We start from the raw sequence: 17,319 nt of genomic DNA on the forward strand, positions 1-17,319 counted from the left end.
TCCCTAAAGTGCTGTCTGAGAGAGAAGACGCTGTGGGCCACGTAGGATGAAGTGCCAAACTGCTTCTGTGTCTCTTGCAGAGCGACCCCGAGTTTGTTCAGTGGAAAAAAGAGCTGACAGAGGCTTTCACCGAGGCGCAGAGGTTGCTGCGCCGGGCTCCAAAGTTCCTCAATAAATCCCGCTCCACAGTCGTAGAGCTCTCGAAGCCCCCGCTCAGCCACAGGAACAGCAACGGGCTGTAGGAGACACCGACCACGTTCCCACAGGGAGAGCTGCTTGGTGAACCTGCAGAGTGTCCCAGAACCCTTGTGAACGAATGACTTTGTGCAGTCCTGGAGGCGGGACGCGCTCGGAAGAGGAGGAATTCGATGTTTACAGCGTGGGATCGCGTCAGGACTCTGTCTCCGGAGGCGGGGGGGGGACGACCCCGCCCCGGCAGCGCTGGAAGTCACCAAGCGGAGAGGCTGCTCCTTGCTCCCACGCGTCCCCACCCCCGGCGGGGCCCGGCTGAGCTCCGTCCCTCTGGAACTACTGATGGAAGGAAGAGGCTTTGTCCCTGCCGTGCGCCGGGCCGGGGGTGGCGCGGGTGCTGCTGGCTGGGTGACGCTCCCGCGGTGACACCGACGGAGCCGGAGCTGCCGCCTGGCCGTGGTGGGTGCCCCTCGCTCTGTCGTGTTGCCGTGTCCTTCCCGACCATTACTGCTGACTCTCTGATAACCTTGCTCCATACTGCTGATGATCAACAGTGTGACTCTGATGCACTTCAAAGTACTGAATTCTAACTGTCCTGTGGTTTAAGTGTTATTGCTACTTCATGGGAGCGTTGAACTCGAATTATTCCCTGGGTTTGTTGTACTCACTAATAGTAGCTACCACCGTTTTGCTTCTTCTACGTATATGCAGTACTATAACTGACACAATAGAGTAATAATTGGTGAAGAGGAATTTATGGTAGCTTCATCTAGTGCTCTGTTGTATAAATTGACTATTTTAGCACAGTTTTTAAAGAGCAGATTCCTTTTGACAAGTTTACAGTGAACATAAAAGACAGTTCTTTTCCATTTCAGGTCAACTGCACTTTTTAAAAAACTAAAAAGAAATTATTCAAATCCAGTGCATTGTAGAGCATGTGCTGGGTTCTGGTGTGTGTGGGTACCTCGGTACGTATCCCAGATCACTCCTCAGTCCTGGGACTCGGGATCCTCCTCTGCTGTACACAGGTGTGTTCCCATAGCATAGAAATCCCCAGAAATCCCCAGTTCCCCCTGGAGCCCGGCCCGGGAGGTTCGTGCACATATCACAGCTTGGCTTGGGAGAGGATCTCTCATTTTCTGTTCTGAAGAGTTCAAACTGCCCACAGTGAAAGCAGTGTGAGAAAACTGAGCGTGGAGCTGACAGAACGAGCTGAGCAAGGGCCAGGTTTATGCTAATTCTACCTGAGGCATCAAGTGTGCTGGGTGGAAAGCCTTGCTGAAGGAAAGATCTCATCCTGAGCTGTCCCACAGCTTCAAGCTGGGCCTTGTCCTGGGTGTTGTGGTGGTTTGTAAGAGAGAGGTCAGGGCTGAACTTCAGCTGTTTTTTCCAATTCAGTGAACAGCTTAGAGAAGATTTTTCTTCCCAGCTACAGAGGTACAACTCTCAGAGTCCCTGAAGACAGTGGAGCTGTGCCTGTGTAAGTGGGAGTAGAAGTTGTGCGTGGTTTGTCGAGCGTGTGTGGCTGTCAGATCACCACAGAGTTCCTTGGAAGAAAAGTAGTAAAAGTGGCTCTGTTTGCTTCTGCATGGGAGCTGGGTTTGCTGCACAGCTTGTGCAAACCCTGGCTGACCACCTGGGGCTGCACCAAAGGGAAAATGCATTCTGGAAAATCCCCCCTGAGAAAGTGGTTTCTTTAAATGATTTCCCCCCGCCCCCTATTTATTTTCCAAATTATTCTGTGCAAACAGCACCAGCCTCTCTTGTCATTCCCACTGAGCATCTCAGCTCCTCTGTAAGGACCAGTGTCAGAGGTTGGACTTGATGATCTTGGAGGTCTTTCCTGACCAAAAATAATTCCATGATTCTTTGTGTGGTATTTTAAAAGTGTTTGGGATAAAAAATATTTCATCCCGCTGGCGGTGGTTCAGCTTTCCCTACAATACCATGCAATGCTCGTATTTTTCTCCTTGATTTAGAAAAAAGCCCTCAGATTGTGTTAAAACCTTCTCACAGTTCTTGTGTAACTTGTTTTTACTTTCTTAGTCCCTGCTCAGTGCCATTCTTTTCCTTCAGTTATTTTCCATGGCTGGATTTCGCTCTCACTCCCTGTCAGCAGAATGCGGTGCTGATGTCAGTGAGGGAGGAACAGGTCATCAGCTGGGAAATTGTGCCTCAAACCCAGAGATTTTATATGAAATGAAGGCTGTATATTGTCTTAGGGAAATAAATTTATTTTGAAATGTGATGGAGTTGGGGTGGCCCTGGAATATCCTCATTATCGTGTCCCATCCAACCTCCAGTGGGAGGGGCAGGAAAAGATTTGGATTTCTTCAGCCAGCTGTGATTTATTGACAGTTGAAAATAGCTTTATTTTTGTGACTTGTGTCTAACTGTGCAGCTAGGAGAGGAGAGGTTATCACAGTGACAAACTCCTGAATGAAGGTGGGATCCCAGTAAGAAATGGGGCTCTGTGTGGAAGTGACTGGATGTGTGGAGGGAGAGCTGGAATTGCACCCTCCAAACCAAAAAGTCCTGGATACTGCCCCAGTCTGCTCCTTCCTGGAGTAGGAACCAGAGTCTCTGAAGCTTTTGTTTTGGACAAAGATTCCTGGTAGTGTTAATTTGCAGGAGGGTTTTTGGCTGTGTGTTTAGGATCCCTTGTTTATTTGCTAATTATTTTGCAAACTCATGAAACCGTTAAAGGAGCATTTACTGTGGGGTGTTTTTTGTGTTTTTTTTTTTTTTCCAATCCTTCATCCAAGTGTTGGCCATCCACTTCTCCAAGTGTAAATCTTCTTCCTCTTCGTTGTGTTTGAGCTTTTTGTGTTCCTGTCCCTGGTCCAGCAGAGCCTCGGCTGCGGGCTCAGGGGTTCTTCCCAAAGTGCTGCTGTGAGAGAAGCTGGAGTAATGCTGGAGTGCATCCAGCTGGGATTGACATTCCTGGAATGTTCCCCCACCCCCCAGCAGGCTTCAAAAAATCTTGGAGCAGGCTAATAATAGCTGGAAGTGTGTCTGGAAGGGAAGCCTGGCAGGTAGGAGAGAGCAGCTTCAGGGATAGACCTTGGCTTAGTCACATTTGAGTTTTCCTCAATTTCTTGGGGCTGCCCTGAGCAGAGACAGGAGTGGGACTCTGATGATCCTTTTGGGTCCCTTCCAGCTCAGGATATTCCATGATTCTGTGATTCAGCACCTCCCCTTTAGAAACCCAGTGGAAGATTTTCCTCTCCCACTTCTCTCAAGGAGGGCAAAACCCAAAAATTAAATTGTGAGGTTGGGTTTGGCTTTGAGATAAATCAGGTGCTTGCAGCCCAGTGTGGAGGTGGTGGAAACACTGGTTTGTGTTTAAAAAAAGGCTTGTTTTGGTTGTGATCCTGCCCAAAGTGGCTGCTGCTGGTGCCCGGAGGAGCTCTGGGTGTTGATGTTCCCTGAGCAGGACCATCGTCATTCCTCGGGTCTGCAGGGAATCAGCTCATGGGGAGTGAAATCCCTGGAGCTCTGAGCTGCTCTTTCCCTGGCAGCTGGTCAGCTTTAGGAGCAGGTTCCTTGATCCCGTGTCCATATCCGTGTCCCGCGGCCCTTGGCACGTGGCACTGATGCAGCTCCTCTGCCTCGGAGGTGTTTGCACCCGAAATATCCCCAGAGGAAGGACTGTTTGAAGTGTACAGTAGACAATAAATAATTCTAGTTGTGTTGATTAATATAAGGAATGAGTCAGTTCTACAAATTAAAGAAAATGAAAATCTGAAAAGCGTATTTTGACAAAGCATAGTATTAATTTTAATATTGTAAAAAAAAAAAAAAGGAAAATATCTAAAATATACAGAGAAAATATGTATATCCAAATGTCTGAGGAGTTTCAAGATAATCTACTTTTGTTTTCTGTTGGTTTCTATTCCATGGTGTACATATTGTGTGGATGGAACATCGGCTGTTTTAATACTATTGTTAAATTGTATTTTTATTTTGTGTTAAACTAATCATCACAGACTCAGCTTTATTTTGTTTATGTAAAGGTTGCTATGCTCTGTAGGTATAAACCCGAGAATTCTATTTTAACAGAAAAAGCATTTTATATTATTTATTAAATACATGTTTCTCCAACTTCTGACATTCCACAGAATTTCTGCTCCGTATATGTATGGAAGTGGCAGCTCCTTTCAAGCAGGATCAGCCAGCTTTATTCTGTTTTTCATGACAAAGTAGGGATAGATTCCCTGAGCCTGTGCAGCCCTTCTCTCCCTGCACAGGGTCTCCAGGCTCTGTCAGGACCATCTCAGGTGGCTCCTGAATGCAGAAACACCTGGAAAACTCCTGCAAACCAACCCCTCGATGGGATATTTACAAATTTCTCCTTTATCAGAATTCCCAGAGCAAGTGTTTCTTCACAGGAGTCTGTGCTGAGTTAAAGAGAATGAATGACCTAAACTGGGGCAAGGAGTCAGCGTGGGGTTTGATCCAGCTCAGCCATCAGGGAATTGCAGAGCTCTGTCATTCCCAGGGGAAGGAGTGAGTGGAGGGAGAGCCTGGACACGGGGCTGGGCTGCAGGACCCAAAATGTCCTCACTGGAGATGGGTTTGGTGTTTCAGGGGGATCCTTAAAATCAGGATCCTGAGGCAGGAGCAGTGCCTGTCCTAGAGCCAGGGCAGGACCCTGCTTGGTGTCACATCTCGGGGGAGGAGTGGCCACCAGGGACCCTGCAGGGACTGTCCCTCGGGGTGTGGGGAGGGTGACACCCAGGCAGGGCCGCCTGTGGTGCCATCGCTCCAGGAGCTGCCTCTGCTGGGCACATCTGGGCACATCTGCAGAGCCAACCCCAGCACCTCTGTCCCCAGTGAGGTGCAGAAATAGCCCTACATTTATCAGGTCACTCAGTTCCTAAAAATAATTCCAGTTGTGAGCATGGCCTGTGCAGTTTGAGGAATACTCCAGGTGTAAGATTGTGTGCTCTCAGTTTCCACGGTGCTGGGGCTGGAGGTCTGTGCTGGTCAGGGCTGATCCCCGTGGCACTTGTGGGTGAAATGTGGCATTTTCCATTGCCACACTGCTGCTGAAGTTCTCTCCTTGCTGAGGAGCTGCCTGGGGCAGGGAGGGATCGCTGCTGTGCTCCCTGGAGTAATCTCTGCCTTCTTTCCCCTTTCCCTCTCTGATCCCACTGGATTTTGGGGTGAGCTGTAGCCCAAGCTGTGCCTGGAGGGAGGGGGCAGCTGGCAGTGGGTGACACTGTGCTGGTGGCATTGTGACTCTTTAGTGTCACCCCTGCAAAGGTGCCGTGGTGGGGACAGTGCTGAGACCAGTGCAGCTGGCCTGGGGTGTCCAGGCAGGGATTTGGCAGAGAACCTGGGGACAGCTGCAGGAAGGTGGCTTTGTCCAGGGCCAGGTTGGTCTGGGTTTGTGTGACACGCTGTGTTTCCAGGCTGGAAAAGGAGATGGGCTGAGGTATGGGCTGGGAAGAGGCTTTCCTGGTGGTAGCAGGCATCTTCTCCTCAGGGAAAGGGAGAGAGCAGACAGTGGGTGAGATGGCACAAAAAAATGTGCATGAAAAACAGAATAAAGCAGGAGCATCCCCAGAGAGGGGATTTGTGAGCGCTTCTAGTGCCTCACTAGGTCCTTTAAAACAAAAAGGAGCAGATTCACACGAACAGCTACTCGCGATGAAGGAAACAATCAAAAGAGAACCTGTCCAAAATGTGTAATTAATGGTAAGCAAAGCCAGGATCTGTAAATAACTTTAGATATTGTATCGATGAGATCATTCCTTGTTTTATGTACTTGGCTCTTTCCATATTTATTGTGGGGAGGAGGGTCCCGGTGCCTGTGAGCTGTGGCCTCGCTCCTCACGGACTGTCCCGGAGTTTACAGCCCCGTCGTGGCGGGTGTGCCACACTCGGTTCTTGCCGCCAGTATTTTTTTAACGGATTATTTTGGCACAGCTAAGCTGCTTCTGTGTGTTGGTCAGTACAACTGCTCTCCTACGACCAGACCCCAATAAAAACCGTCCTTTGCGTGTGTGCCGGTGTCTCGTTCTTTCCGTGTCACCTGTCCCTGCCCTGACCGTGAGGCTGTACTGGGCTGTACTGGGATGCACTGGATGGACCCCACTGCCCCATGCTCAGGTAAGTCCCATCCCTCCCCCCAGCCCTGTGCATGGGCTGTGCAAACACCTGTGCATGGTGTTTGTCGTGGTTTTTCTGAGGGACACGCCAGCTGTGTCCTGCAGGTGAGACGTGCTGGCTGTGCCAGGAGGGACTGGGAGGTGTGCGATAGGTGACCAGGGGTGGCTTTCCACCAGCAGTGGCCAGGCTCCCCCGCGGCTGCAGTGCCACCTGGGAAGGATGATGGAAACCTCGTGTCCAGGTGCTGTTCCCAGGTGGGATTGGGGTTGGTGAGATGCTCAGCCAACGCTTGGTCTCCTGCCAGGGGACTCCAGACTGACAATCCTGTTTCCTTTCTTACTGCCAGAGCCTTGGGTGTGTCCGTGGAGCTTTTGGGTCAGATGCGGAGTGGCCGAGGGGGGGACATTGCCCCTGTGCAGCTGGACTTGTCCTGAGCAGGTGACATGCACGCTGCCTGGCTGTTGGGTGCGGGGGCATGTGGGACACAGGTCCTGCTGGGCCCCGGGGGGTCACCCTTGTCCCCATGTGGTCACCACGTGTCCACTGCGCTGCTCCCCTCCCACCTGCCCTGGCCGGGTGCTGACCATGCTGCTGTTGGTGCCAGGGGCTATTTTGAGCTCTGCTCCCAGGTCCTCCTCCAGCTCAGCCCCATCTCAGGGCTGGGGCTGCTGGGGGGAACTGGGGTGCTCTGGGGAGCCCCGTGCTGGGCTGTCCCCCTCGGGCACCGCCAGAGTGCACTGGGGGGGCTCACACCCGACCAGAGCAGTTCCTCCATTTCCTTGGGGTTCAAGAGGTGAGCACCAAGGAGGGCACGGGTGACACACGTGTGCCAGCCGGTGTAGAAGCCAAGGAACAGGAGGGCCCCGCGGTGCCACCGCCTCTCCCCAGCCGAGGCCCCGGTGCCACCGCCGCGGGTATTTTTAGCAGTGACATGTGTCACCTCAGCTGCCACCGCGGCGGGGGCGGGGGGAGGCGGGTGCTGACCCTCTCGGCGCTCCCCGCGCTGCCGCCGCCGCTCTCGGCTCGCCGGGATCCCGGTGCTGGTGTGGGACATCAGCACCCACCGCCCCCGCCAGGTACCGGCGCTTGGGGAGCCGCGGGGTGGGGATCGGGGTCTGTGGGTGCTCCGGGCCGGGGGCCCCGCGGCCGGGAGGGCTATTTTTAGTTGGGAATGGATGGCGATAGCGGCAGCCCCGGCTCCGGGGGCGGCTTCCAGGCGCGGAGCTGTGCCGGGGAAAGGAACAGGACAGGGCAGCGATGGGAGCGGGCGTGGGGACGGGGACGCTGCTCCCTGCCCTGTGCAGGGTGGTGGCTGGGGACCCCTCGATGGCCTGGGCTCGTGGCACGCACCAGGGTGGCAGCAGGAGAGGGTCCGAAGTAAAGGACAGATCCAAGACCCTCGGTCCACCTGGGGCTGCGTCCTGAGCGGGGGGAGCGCGGTGCTGGTGGTGCTGGTCCCGGGTCCCGCTGGTGCCACCCTGGGTGTTTGGTCAAGGCACGTCCTCTCCGCGCCTCGGTTTCCCCGAGGACGGTCCCTCTCCGGCCGGGGGTGACAATGCCCTGTCGCTCGCCCGCTCCGGGCTTTGCGGTGCCATCGGGGCCAGTTCTCCCGGGACCGCAGAGCCCGGCTCGGGGGACAGCCGGCCGGTCCCTGAGGCACGTGGCGCTCGGGGCAGCCGCCCGGGAAGGCAAGTGACATTCCCAGCCCGCTCCTGGCCGCTCCTGCCCTTTACTGTACAAGGAGATGCGGCTGCCGGGGAGGCACAGCAGGGCCGGACGAGCCCCGACGCGCTCGGTGCATGAATGATCCCGACAGGTGAAGCCGCGGTCAGCCCCAAGTGGGGCACGGATGGGCTCCTGCGGCCACCCAGCCTGGGGCCGTGGGGTCGCACCATCACCCCCGTGCCACCAACCCTCTGTGCCACACCTCCCCACGCTGCCCTGGTCGCTGCTGGTGGCCACCCGTTCCCTGCCGCGCTCCAGTTGGTGCTGCGAGCTCAGGTGGGCAATGCCTGGCAAGGTCAGGGCGCTCCCGGCCTGGCACAGCTCTGGGGCCGGCAGCAGCCCCTGGCTAACTCTCTCCTCTCTCTCTGCCCGGCGTGTCCCCACGTGTCTCTGCACAGCACCGTCCTGCCTCGCCGCCACCATGGCCATCTCCTCGCGCCTCGCGCTCTGGGAGCAGAAGGAAAGTCTCGGTCCCGGCTGGCACTGGTGGTGTTTTTGGGCTGGGTGCTCTTCCTGCCGGGGAGCTCAGTGCTGGGGGGTGTCACTGCAGCATCCCCACGGCTCCCTTTGCACTTCCTTGTGCTGTGTCCGGCCCCCTGGCTCTGGGCTCTGTCACAGCCCGAGTGTTCTGGTTTGAGTGACTTTCGCCTGCCTGCGTGAGCCTGGCAGGCAGAGTTTGATGCTGGTGCTGCTGCTGGAAAAGCTGTGGGAAGCGGGGCTGGTTTTGCCCTGGAACCTGCAGGGCTGCATGTGGCTGCGGTGATGCTGGAGCTGCTTCTTGCCTGGTTGCAGCCAGGACGGCTCCTCCTGTGGCCACGCCAGGGCTGCTGGCACAGAGCAGAGCTGGCAGCGCACGCGGGCTCCTGCTGCGCCAGCCCTCGGGGGCTGCACCAGCCTGGGCGCTTCTCTCTGGGCTTTTCTTCTCGGTGCTTCTGCTCCCGCAGCATCCCTGACCCAGCCTGGTGCCCAGCAGGAGCCTGGGCAGTGCCTCAGCCTGAGCAGGGTGCCCTGCTGCCACTAACAGGCTGTGCTGGCTCCTGTCCCTGTGCCTGCCCTGTGACCCACCTCTGCTCCCAACCCCAGATTCGTGACGAGGACCGGGGGCCACCGCCGTCTGCACCCCCCCTGCTCCTGTCGGTCATCCCCGGGGGGTTCATCAAGCAGCTGGTGCGGGAGACCGAGCAGGAGGCCAAGGCGGCGCGGCGGAGGAAGGAGAGCAGGGTGGGCACCAAGGAGGAGGTGAGCACTGAGGGACCTCACACGGCCCCGGGGAGCTGGGTGTCCCCACGTGTCCCCAGGTGTCACAGCAGGCTCCTCTCTTTGCTTGGCAGCCCGCGGGGAAGGACGGCGAGGCCCAAGCCGGGGACGGCCCCGCTGCCCGAGGAGGGGGGGCCAGCGAGGGGCCACTGAGGAACGGGCTGAAGGCAGAGGGGCAGGGGGGCAAGGGGGTCACAGCCACCCCGCAAAAGGAGCTGCCCCCTGTGCTGGGGACCGTCCCCAGCAAAACCCCGGCCCCTGCACCTGGCCCAGCAGCACCTGCCCCCAAAGCAGCAGAGACACCCCTCAAAAAAGCAGAAACATCCCCCAAAACAGCAGCACCTGCCCCCAAACCGGCGGAGACACCCCTGAAAAGAGCAGAGATCCCCCGCAAACCAGCAGAGACATCCTCAAAAACAGCAGAAACATCCCCCAAAACAGCAGAGGCTTCTTCCAAACCAGCAGAGACCACCCCCAAACCAGCAGAGACCACCCCCAAACCAGCAGAGACCCCTCACCCAGGGGCTCCCAAGGTGGGAAAGCCATTGTGGCCCAGGAAGAGCCCCAAGGATTCCTTCCTGGCTGGCAGCCCCGCAGCTCCAGCTCCTGCACCCAGCCAGGGCCCCCAGCGGGGCAGCAAAGTCCCAGGGAAGGAAGGGGACACGGCCAAGGGGACAGTCCCTGAGAGCACCAAGAAGAAGGGGACGGTCCTTGAGAGGACCGAGAAGGAGAAGGGGACAGTCCCTGAGAGCACCAAGGAGAAGGGGACAGTCCTTGAGAGGACTGAGAAGGAGAAGGTGACACCCCCGAGGCACGAGGAGCCCCCAGCCAAGGTGAAAGCCCAGAGGGAGCTGCTGTCAGCCAGGAAAGAGCCAGAGAAGATGAAGAAAGATGTTGGAGGTGGCAAGAAGGAGCCAAGGGAGATCAAAAAGCCTGAAAAAACCACAAACAAGTCAGAGGGTCTCAAGGCAGAGCCGGGAGGAACCCAAGAGAAGTCCACAGATGTGGGAAAAGAGGTGGGGAAGGTGAAGGAAGACCTGGGAAAGGGTAAAGAGATGCTGAAAGAGAGCAAAGGGATTGGCAAGAGCACAGACAAGGACCAGGCTAAAGAAACGTCGGGAAGGAGCAAAGAGATGAGCAAGAGCATGGAAAAGGACCAGGATAAAGAGGCATTGGGCGAGAGCACGGACAAGGACCAGGTAATGTGTCGGGTGTTATCCGGGTTTTGGGGCACTGGTGCAGTTTTGTGGTTTCATGCAGCTCCTCCCGTTCCCATGGGCTGGGCTGGGGCTGGTGGGAAGGCGACCCCAGGCCTGGATGAGCAGGCAGCAGAGGGGCAGGGGTGTGGAAATGTCCCTGTCTGTGGGGCAAAGGCAGTTTGTTCAGCTCAGTTTTCCTCCTGCCCCTGGCCAATTCCCCTCTCTCCTCCCCCCAGGCTCCGAGGGACGTTTGGTACGAAGCAGAGAAGGTCTGGCTGATCCAGCAGGACGGGTTCACGCTGGGTAACTCTCCCTGCTCTGCCCTGGCTGAGACGTGTCGGGAGCAGGGCGGGCCCCGCTGGGGCCGGGGCTGGGCTTGGCCCCCTGGCACACAACACAGCCGGCTCTGCCCCGGGCTGCCCCACGCCAGGGACACTCACCAGCCTCTCCTTCAGCCACACAGCTGAAGCCAGACGTGGGGACACCGGAGCTGCCCGCGGGGAGGGTGAGGGTGCGCCGGGACGAGGATGGCACCGTCACTGAGGTGGACGAGGACAGCGTGCAGAGGGTGAGCCCCTTCCCCGGGCTGGGACAGTGCCCGGGCACAATGATGGCATCTCCAGCCATCGCCCCGGGCTGGCTGTGCCCAAGGTGTCGGGGTGCCAGCGGGTCTGGCACAGCCCTGCCATGACAGCAGAGCTCGAGGGGTGTCTGGCTCTCTTCCCGCAGACCAACCCCCCCAGCCTGGACCAGGCCGAGGATCTGGCCGCCCTCATCAGCCTCAACGAGTGCAGCGTCATGAACACGCTGCGGCAGCGCTTCCGTGCCCGCCTGCCCTGCACCTACGCGGGGCCCAGCCTGGTGGCCATCGCCACCGGCCCCGCGCCCGCCGACGGCGCCGGGAAGGTGAGAGAAGGGACCTGGGGCAGCGGGGTCCGCCGTGGGAAGCGGCCACCAACCCTCCTGGGGGCAGTGGCGGAGGGCGCCGGGCGCGGCGGGGCCGGCAGGTGGCACCGTGGGACCGTCACAGTGCGGGGACAGTCGGGACTGGGGATGCTCTGAGGACATTTGGGACCAGGGATGCTCTGGGGACAGTCGGGACCGGGGATGCTCTGGGGACATTTGGGACCGGGGATGCTCTGGGGACATTTGGGACCGGGGATGCTCTGGGGACAGTCGGGACTGGGGATGCTCTGAGGACATTTGGGACCAGGGATGCTCTGGGGACAGTCGGGACCGGGGATGCTCTGGGGACAGTCGGGACCGGGGATGCTCTGAGGACATTTGGGACCGGGGATGCTCTGGGGACATTTGGGACCAGGGATGCTCTGGGGACAGTCGGGACCGGGGATGCTCTGGGGACATTTGGGACCGGGGATGCTCTCGGGACGTTTGGGACAGGGGTTGCTCTGGGGACATTCAGGATTATGGTTGCTCTGGGGACATTCCAGACGAAGGTTGCTCTGGGGAAATTCGGGACTGGGAATACTCTGGGGACATTTGGGACTTGGGATGCTCTGGGAACACTCGGGACCGGGGATGTTTTGGGAGGGGGATGATACTGAAGATACGGATGGCCAGGAATGTTCTTGGGGCTGGGGCTGCTCTGAGGACTCAGACTCGGCAGGTTCTGCACGCTGGAGAAATCATCACCCTGAGTGTGAACACCTTCAGGATTTTCTCCATGAGAAGCCTGTTTGGGATGTGCTCTGTCACCCTCTCCCTGCCCGCAGGCTCCCAGGGGGAGGCGGGACAACCTTCCCCCGCACATCTGCTCGCTGGCACACAGAGCCTACAGGAACCTGCTGATGCAGCGGCAGGACCAGGCCATCGTGCCCCTGGGGCACAGCGGGGCCGGCAGGACCCGGTGCTGCCAGAGCGCCCTGGAGTACCTGGTGGGCACGGCGGGCAGCCTGGACGGCAGGGTCTCAGGTACGGGCAGGGTCTCAGGTACGGGCAGGGTCTCAGGTACGGGCAGGGTCTCAGGGACGGGCAGGGTCTCAGGTACGGGCAGGGTCTCAGGGACGGGCAGGGTCTCAGGGACGGGCAGGGATGGCACTGGGTGCTCCGTGCTGGGCAGAGGCAGCACACAGAGCGTGCACAAGCTGGGGGCACACAGCCACACAAATCCTGACCCGATCTGTGCCGCCTGGGGTGCCTCCTAAGCAGCCGGTGTGGCCGCGAGTGCCACTGTCCCCGTCCCAGACTCGACGGATTCGCTGCTTTTGATCAACACCAGCGTGAGCAGCGAGAGGGAATTACTCGAATGACTCCGGTGCTTGCGGCAGCGCTTTCCCACCTGCTCGGGTTACTGGTGACGCTGCTCGGCAGGCAGTGGCTTCAGAGGGCAGGGTTGGATTTCGGAGCTCTCTCGGGTACACGGTGCTCTTGCAAAGGGCTGAGGGATAGCCTGGAACAGGCTGGGCAGGCTGGACAGGCTGGCACGTCCCCTTCCTGTCAGTGTACGCCCGGTGGGGGATGCTGACCCCATGGCCGGGCGGTTCCCCAGGGCTGGGACAGACCCCGGGAGGAGCAGGCAGAGGTGAGGCAGGAGGAGACATCTCCTGCAGAGCTGCAGGGCGGCTCAGGGGGCTCTGCTGGTGGTTTTGCAGTGGAGAAGATCCAGGCAATGTTCACAGTCCTGGGAGCCTTTGGGTCAGTGACCACCAGCCACAGCAGCAGCTCCACGCGCTTCTCCATGGTCCTGTCGCTGGATTTCAGTGCCACTGGCCAGGTCACTGCTGCTCACCTCCAGGTACCTGTCACCTGCTGAGACGGGAGGGCTGTGCCTGAAAATGGGGGTCCTTGGGGTGGGGATGAGCCACCCCTGTGCTGCACTTCCCAGCCAGGCTGGGCATGAGGAGCGATGCTCTGCTCCCTGCTCTGCTCCCTGCTCCTCCTAAACCAGAGGTGCCCAAATAACCCTTGAGAAGAAGCTCTTTGTCAACAGCGTGGCAGAGTCCCCCCAGCCTGTCCCTGTCCCTGGCAGGGAGCTCGGAGCAGTGCTGGGATGAAATGTTGATGAGGAAATGTATAATTCAGTGTTTCATTAGCAGCACCTCACGGCCGCCTGGAGCTGAGCCTCAGAGGGCTTTTATCACCATCAGGGCTCTTATCAAAGGCTCTTTAATCAGAGTGCCTGTGCCCCTGGGCCTTGTCTGAGGGAGGAGAGGGCTGGAGCCTTGTCTGCTCCTGGGGAGCACCAGGACTTCCCACTGCTGGCCCTGCTCTGCCCTGGGCACCCACGGGGAGCTGGTGGCCCGGTGGAGCTGTCCTTGTGCAGGAATGTCCCCATTAGTACCACCAGAACCACCCTGGCCTGTCGGTGGGACAGTCTGGGCTGGGGACCCCCAGCTCTGCTGCACTGAACACCTTTGGCAAGGCTGGAGCTGAGCTGGGCTTGTCTGGAGCCCAGGGAATGACTTATCCCAATCCTGCAGCATCTTTGCTGGGGCCACGGCACTGCCCAGACCTCGGGAAGCTCAGAGGGACCGTGTGTGTTGCTTTCATGCACTGAAGTTGCTCCTTGATACCTGCATCATGATTCAACTCTTGCTTGCACAGCCCTGGGTGGGAGGAGCAGCCCCCAAACCCAGCTGAGTCCCTGCAAGGAGAAATCCAGCCCCCCCTTGGCAGCTGCCAGGAGCATCTCCCCATCTCCCTGTCCCCTTTTCCCTCCCCAGACCTTGCTGCTGGAGAGGGCCCGCGTTGCCCGGCAGCCCGAAGGAGAGAGCAACTTCAACATCTTCCCACTGCTGCTGGCAGGGCTGGATGTGGCAGAGAGGTGGGTGTGAGGCTCCAACAGCCCCGGGCTGTCCAGGGATTCCCCATCCTGTATGCCCAAATTCCCTCCACCAATGGGGTTTTGAGAGCCCCTGATAAGAGATTGTGAGAGCAATTGCATTAATGGGATCTTTCTGCATGTAGAGAGATTTTCTATGAAATGAGGGCATTTCCTGGGGCTTTTTTGCCCCTCCACTAAAGCTGAAATTGGGGTGATAAATGATACAGAGACCCCTTTCCCTCTCACTTCTGGTTCCACCCGGGCTGTGTCCCCAGGAGAAGGCTCCTGGTGCACCAGCTGATGTCCCTGTGTGGGGCAGTGCTGTGGTGGCCTGTCCCATCCAGGTCCCTCAGATGGTGCTGTGAAGGTGGCTGGGGGTGCTGAGGGCAGGCAAGGAGGGAGCTTGACTCTCATTTTTTTTGTGACTACTCCCAGGACGATGCTGCACCTGCACCAGGTGGCTGAGAGCAATTCCTTTGGGATCAAACCGCTCACAAAGGTAGGGAGAGGGAAATGCAGGAGTCCTGTGCCCACCTGAGGTGGGATGGTGCAGGGCACCCCCTTTGTCACCACCAGAGGATGACTTGGAGTCCCTGGCTGACTCGTGATGATGCCACTGTACTAGGAGCCTGGAGGGCAGGGAGGGGATGTTGGGATGTGAGGAAGGGTCTGCCCAAACAGCCCCCCCCAGCACCCCTCTGCTGGCCTGGGGCTGCCCTCCCTGGGATGTCTGCTTGGGATGCCACAGCCACCCTGGAACCAGGTCCTGCTGCTCCAGGGTCACCTACCCCTGATGTTCCCCAGCGGCAGCAACTCCCAGGAGCAGGAACATCCTTTGGGCAGCCCAGAATGTGAATTTTAGGGGTTAAAGCTCCACAGCTGACTCCCACCTCCAGCCCCTCATTAGTCTGAGCTGTCTGCAGAGCCCCAGCAGATTGTCCACGAGCCAAAGGGCCGGGATGAATCACAGCAATTTGCAGTTACATCATCTACTGATGAATCCAATATTCCATCTTCATTAGGGAGCTCCTGCTCCACTTCGGCAGCCAAAGGAACCGGCTGCTGGAGCAGCAGCTCCGGGGAGGGCACAGCAAGGTCCTCACCCTGCTGATGCAGCAGACTTGGGTTCAGAGATGGGGTTTTACCCTCCTTTCACAGCTCTGATTTCTGGGATTTGCCATCCCAGCATGGAGAGTTTGCCCTGCTCCCTGCCAAGGTGGGATGCTGCCCACTGGAGCCAGTGGCTCCTGGCCCCACAGAGCAGCCCCAGCTCAGGGACTGCAGGAGGGGTGTCCGTGGTGGGAGGTGACAGGTGAGGTCCTGCTGGTGGCCAGGAGCTGCTCAGCTCTGGGCAGGTGTGTTTGGTGAGGAGTGAGGAGACAGGGCTGGGTGGGCAGCCTGGGCTCTGGAAGGTGTCCCTGCCATAGCTTGGGAGGAGGTGAGCTTTAAGGTCCCTTTCAACCCAAACCACATGAAGATTCCATGATATCAAATAATATCCATGATATCACATCCACCTCCAGCTGCTGCTCTGTAGACACTGACAAAGTGGGAATTTCATGTCCTTGTATGACAAGGTGACATACCCACCTTGCTCCTAACACCAGGCACCCGAGGAACCTGCTGGTGGCTTCTCCACTTGCTCCAAATCCCCTGAGGGTCCCTTGCTGTGTTTCCTTGCTGTCCTGATGGTTTCACTCTCCCTGCTGTGAGGCACGGTGCCCAGCAGAGGCAGTGACATCCCCTGGCTCTGTCCCCCTGCAGCCCGAGGACAAGCAGAGAGCCTCGGTGGCCTTCTCCCAGCTCCGGGCTGCCATGGGCACGTTGGGCATCACGGCGGAGGAGCAGGCGGCCGTGTGGCGCATCCTGGCTGGAATCTACCACCTGGGAGCTGCTGGAGCCTGCAAAGGTGAGGGCAATCCTGCCTCTGCTTCCCTCACGCCTTGTGTGCGTGCTTGGAGCGGGGAGGGAGCGTGTCCTGGCAGGGATCAGCGCTCGGGGGTGTGCAGGGATGATGCTCATCCCAAGGCTGCTCCGTTTCTGGTGGCTCCAAGTTCTTCCTTGCTCTTCCTCCATGGTGGGAGGTGGGATGCTGGTGTCCTGCCCCGTGGGCGCTTCTGGAGCAGGTCTGTCCTTGCCACATGTGGAAAGGGCAGGGGCTGCTGGGTGTCACCTCATGCCAGCTCCTTAGGAAGGGCTGGGGTGGGTGACTCCTTTGTTGGCACGTTGTCCCCAATGACACCATGAAGGGCCAGCTTCAGATAGCACTAATTTCATCATCTCTTGAGTGTCTATCACAGTAACTGAATTATAATAGGCCGAGTCTGGATTGAGATTGTATTTATAGAGACTTTGTTAATACGGACGAGCAGAAATTGCCTTATCCCTTACAAATTATTTCTGGACGTGCCCTAACCCATTTTAGAGGCAGACACATTGATTTACACACTTCAATTTATGAGGGCTGCATAAAGGCTGCCATAAACTAAGGCACAGACATTTATAAATGTCTCTGCAACATGTCATAACACATCTTATGGTAATTTATGCCATTAATCATTTATTAATTATTTTAAAAGGATAGATGCTGTCATGACTTACAGTGAGTCCTCTTTTCTCCTTCTTTCTGGTGTTCTCTTTCCTCATCTCCGTCTACTTTAATGCCCTTCCAGCTTTTATAGATGACCCTGTGCTCTCAGGCTGATGAGTGTCAGAAGGCTCTTGGCCAAAAAATTTGAAAGTCTTTCAGCCCTGTGAGTTTTCAGGAGAGCAGATTTTGGAGACGAGTCTCATTTTGGGAGTGCCCAACTCAATGGCAGGTGAAGGGGTGGTCACAGGGAGCTTTGCTTTGCCAAGGCTTCCTGTACATTCTGTCCTCAGCCCTCTGTAAATCAGTCTGGGAGGGAATGGAAAGCTGTACCCAACAAATCCCTCTCCGTCCTTTGAGCAGGAACAGGGATGGGAGTAGTGGATCCAGGCAGGGCTGTAGCTCTGAGCACACTCTGGTGTGGGATTAACAAGCAGATCATGTCTCAGTGTCGCTCA

The 17,319-nt window shown here is 57.5% G+C and overlaps 2 protein-coding genes across 3 annotated transcripts in view; both read left to right on the top strand.

The window, feature by feature from the left end:
• GRK3 (G protein-coupled receptor kinase 3) overlaps positions 1 to 6,204 on the top strand; it is a 60,503-nt gene extending 54,299 nt beyond the window's left edge. For both annotated transcript variants that reach the window (XM_053959781.1, XM_053959782.1), the window contains one exon: positions 81 to 6,204. In XM_053959781.1, the coding sequence (XP_053815756.1) occupies positions 81 to 242 (162 nt within the window). In that variant the 3' untranslated portion in view covers positions 243 to 6,204. The remainder of the gene's footprint in view (positions 1 to 80) is intronic.
• A 2,251-nt stretch (positions 6,205 to 8,455) lies between these two features.
• The window catches only part of MYO18B (myosin XVIIIB), a 54,451-nt gene continuing 45,587 nt past the window's right edge, over positions 8,456 to 17,319 (top strand). The window contains exons 1-11 of the mRNA XM_053959761.1: positions 8,456 to 8,492; positions 9,116 to 9,273; positions 9,366 to 10,490; positions 10,727 to 10,793; positions 10,946 to 11,058; positions 11,220 to 11,396; positions 12,224 to 12,422; positions 13,103 to 13,245; positions 14,174 to 14,274; positions 14,710 to 14,773; positions 16,039 to 16,183. Coding sequence (XP_053815736.1) covers positions 8,456 to 8,492; positions 9,116 to 9,273; positions 9,366 to 10,490; positions 10,727 to 10,793; positions 10,946 to 11,058; positions 11,220 to 11,396; positions 12,224 to 12,422; positions 13,103 to 13,245; positions 14,174 to 14,274; positions 14,710 to 14,773; positions 16,039 to 16,183 — 2,329 coding nt within the window. The remainder of the gene's footprint in view (positions 8,493 to 9,115; positions 9,274 to 9,365; positions 10,491 to 10,726; positions 10,794 to 10,945; positions 11,059 to 11,219; positions 11,397 to 12,223; positions 12,423 to 13,102; positions 13,246 to 14,173; positions 14,275 to 14,709; positions 14,774 to 16,038; positions 16,184 to 17,319) is intronic.

This window comes from Vidua chalybeata, chromosome 18 (genome assembly GCF_026979565.1).
Source record: "Vidua chalybeata isolate OUT-0048 chromosome 18, bVidCha1 merged haplotype, whole genome shotgun sequence".
NCBI lineage: Eukaryota > Metazoa > Chordata > Aves > Passeriformes > Viduidae > Vidua > Vidua chalybeata.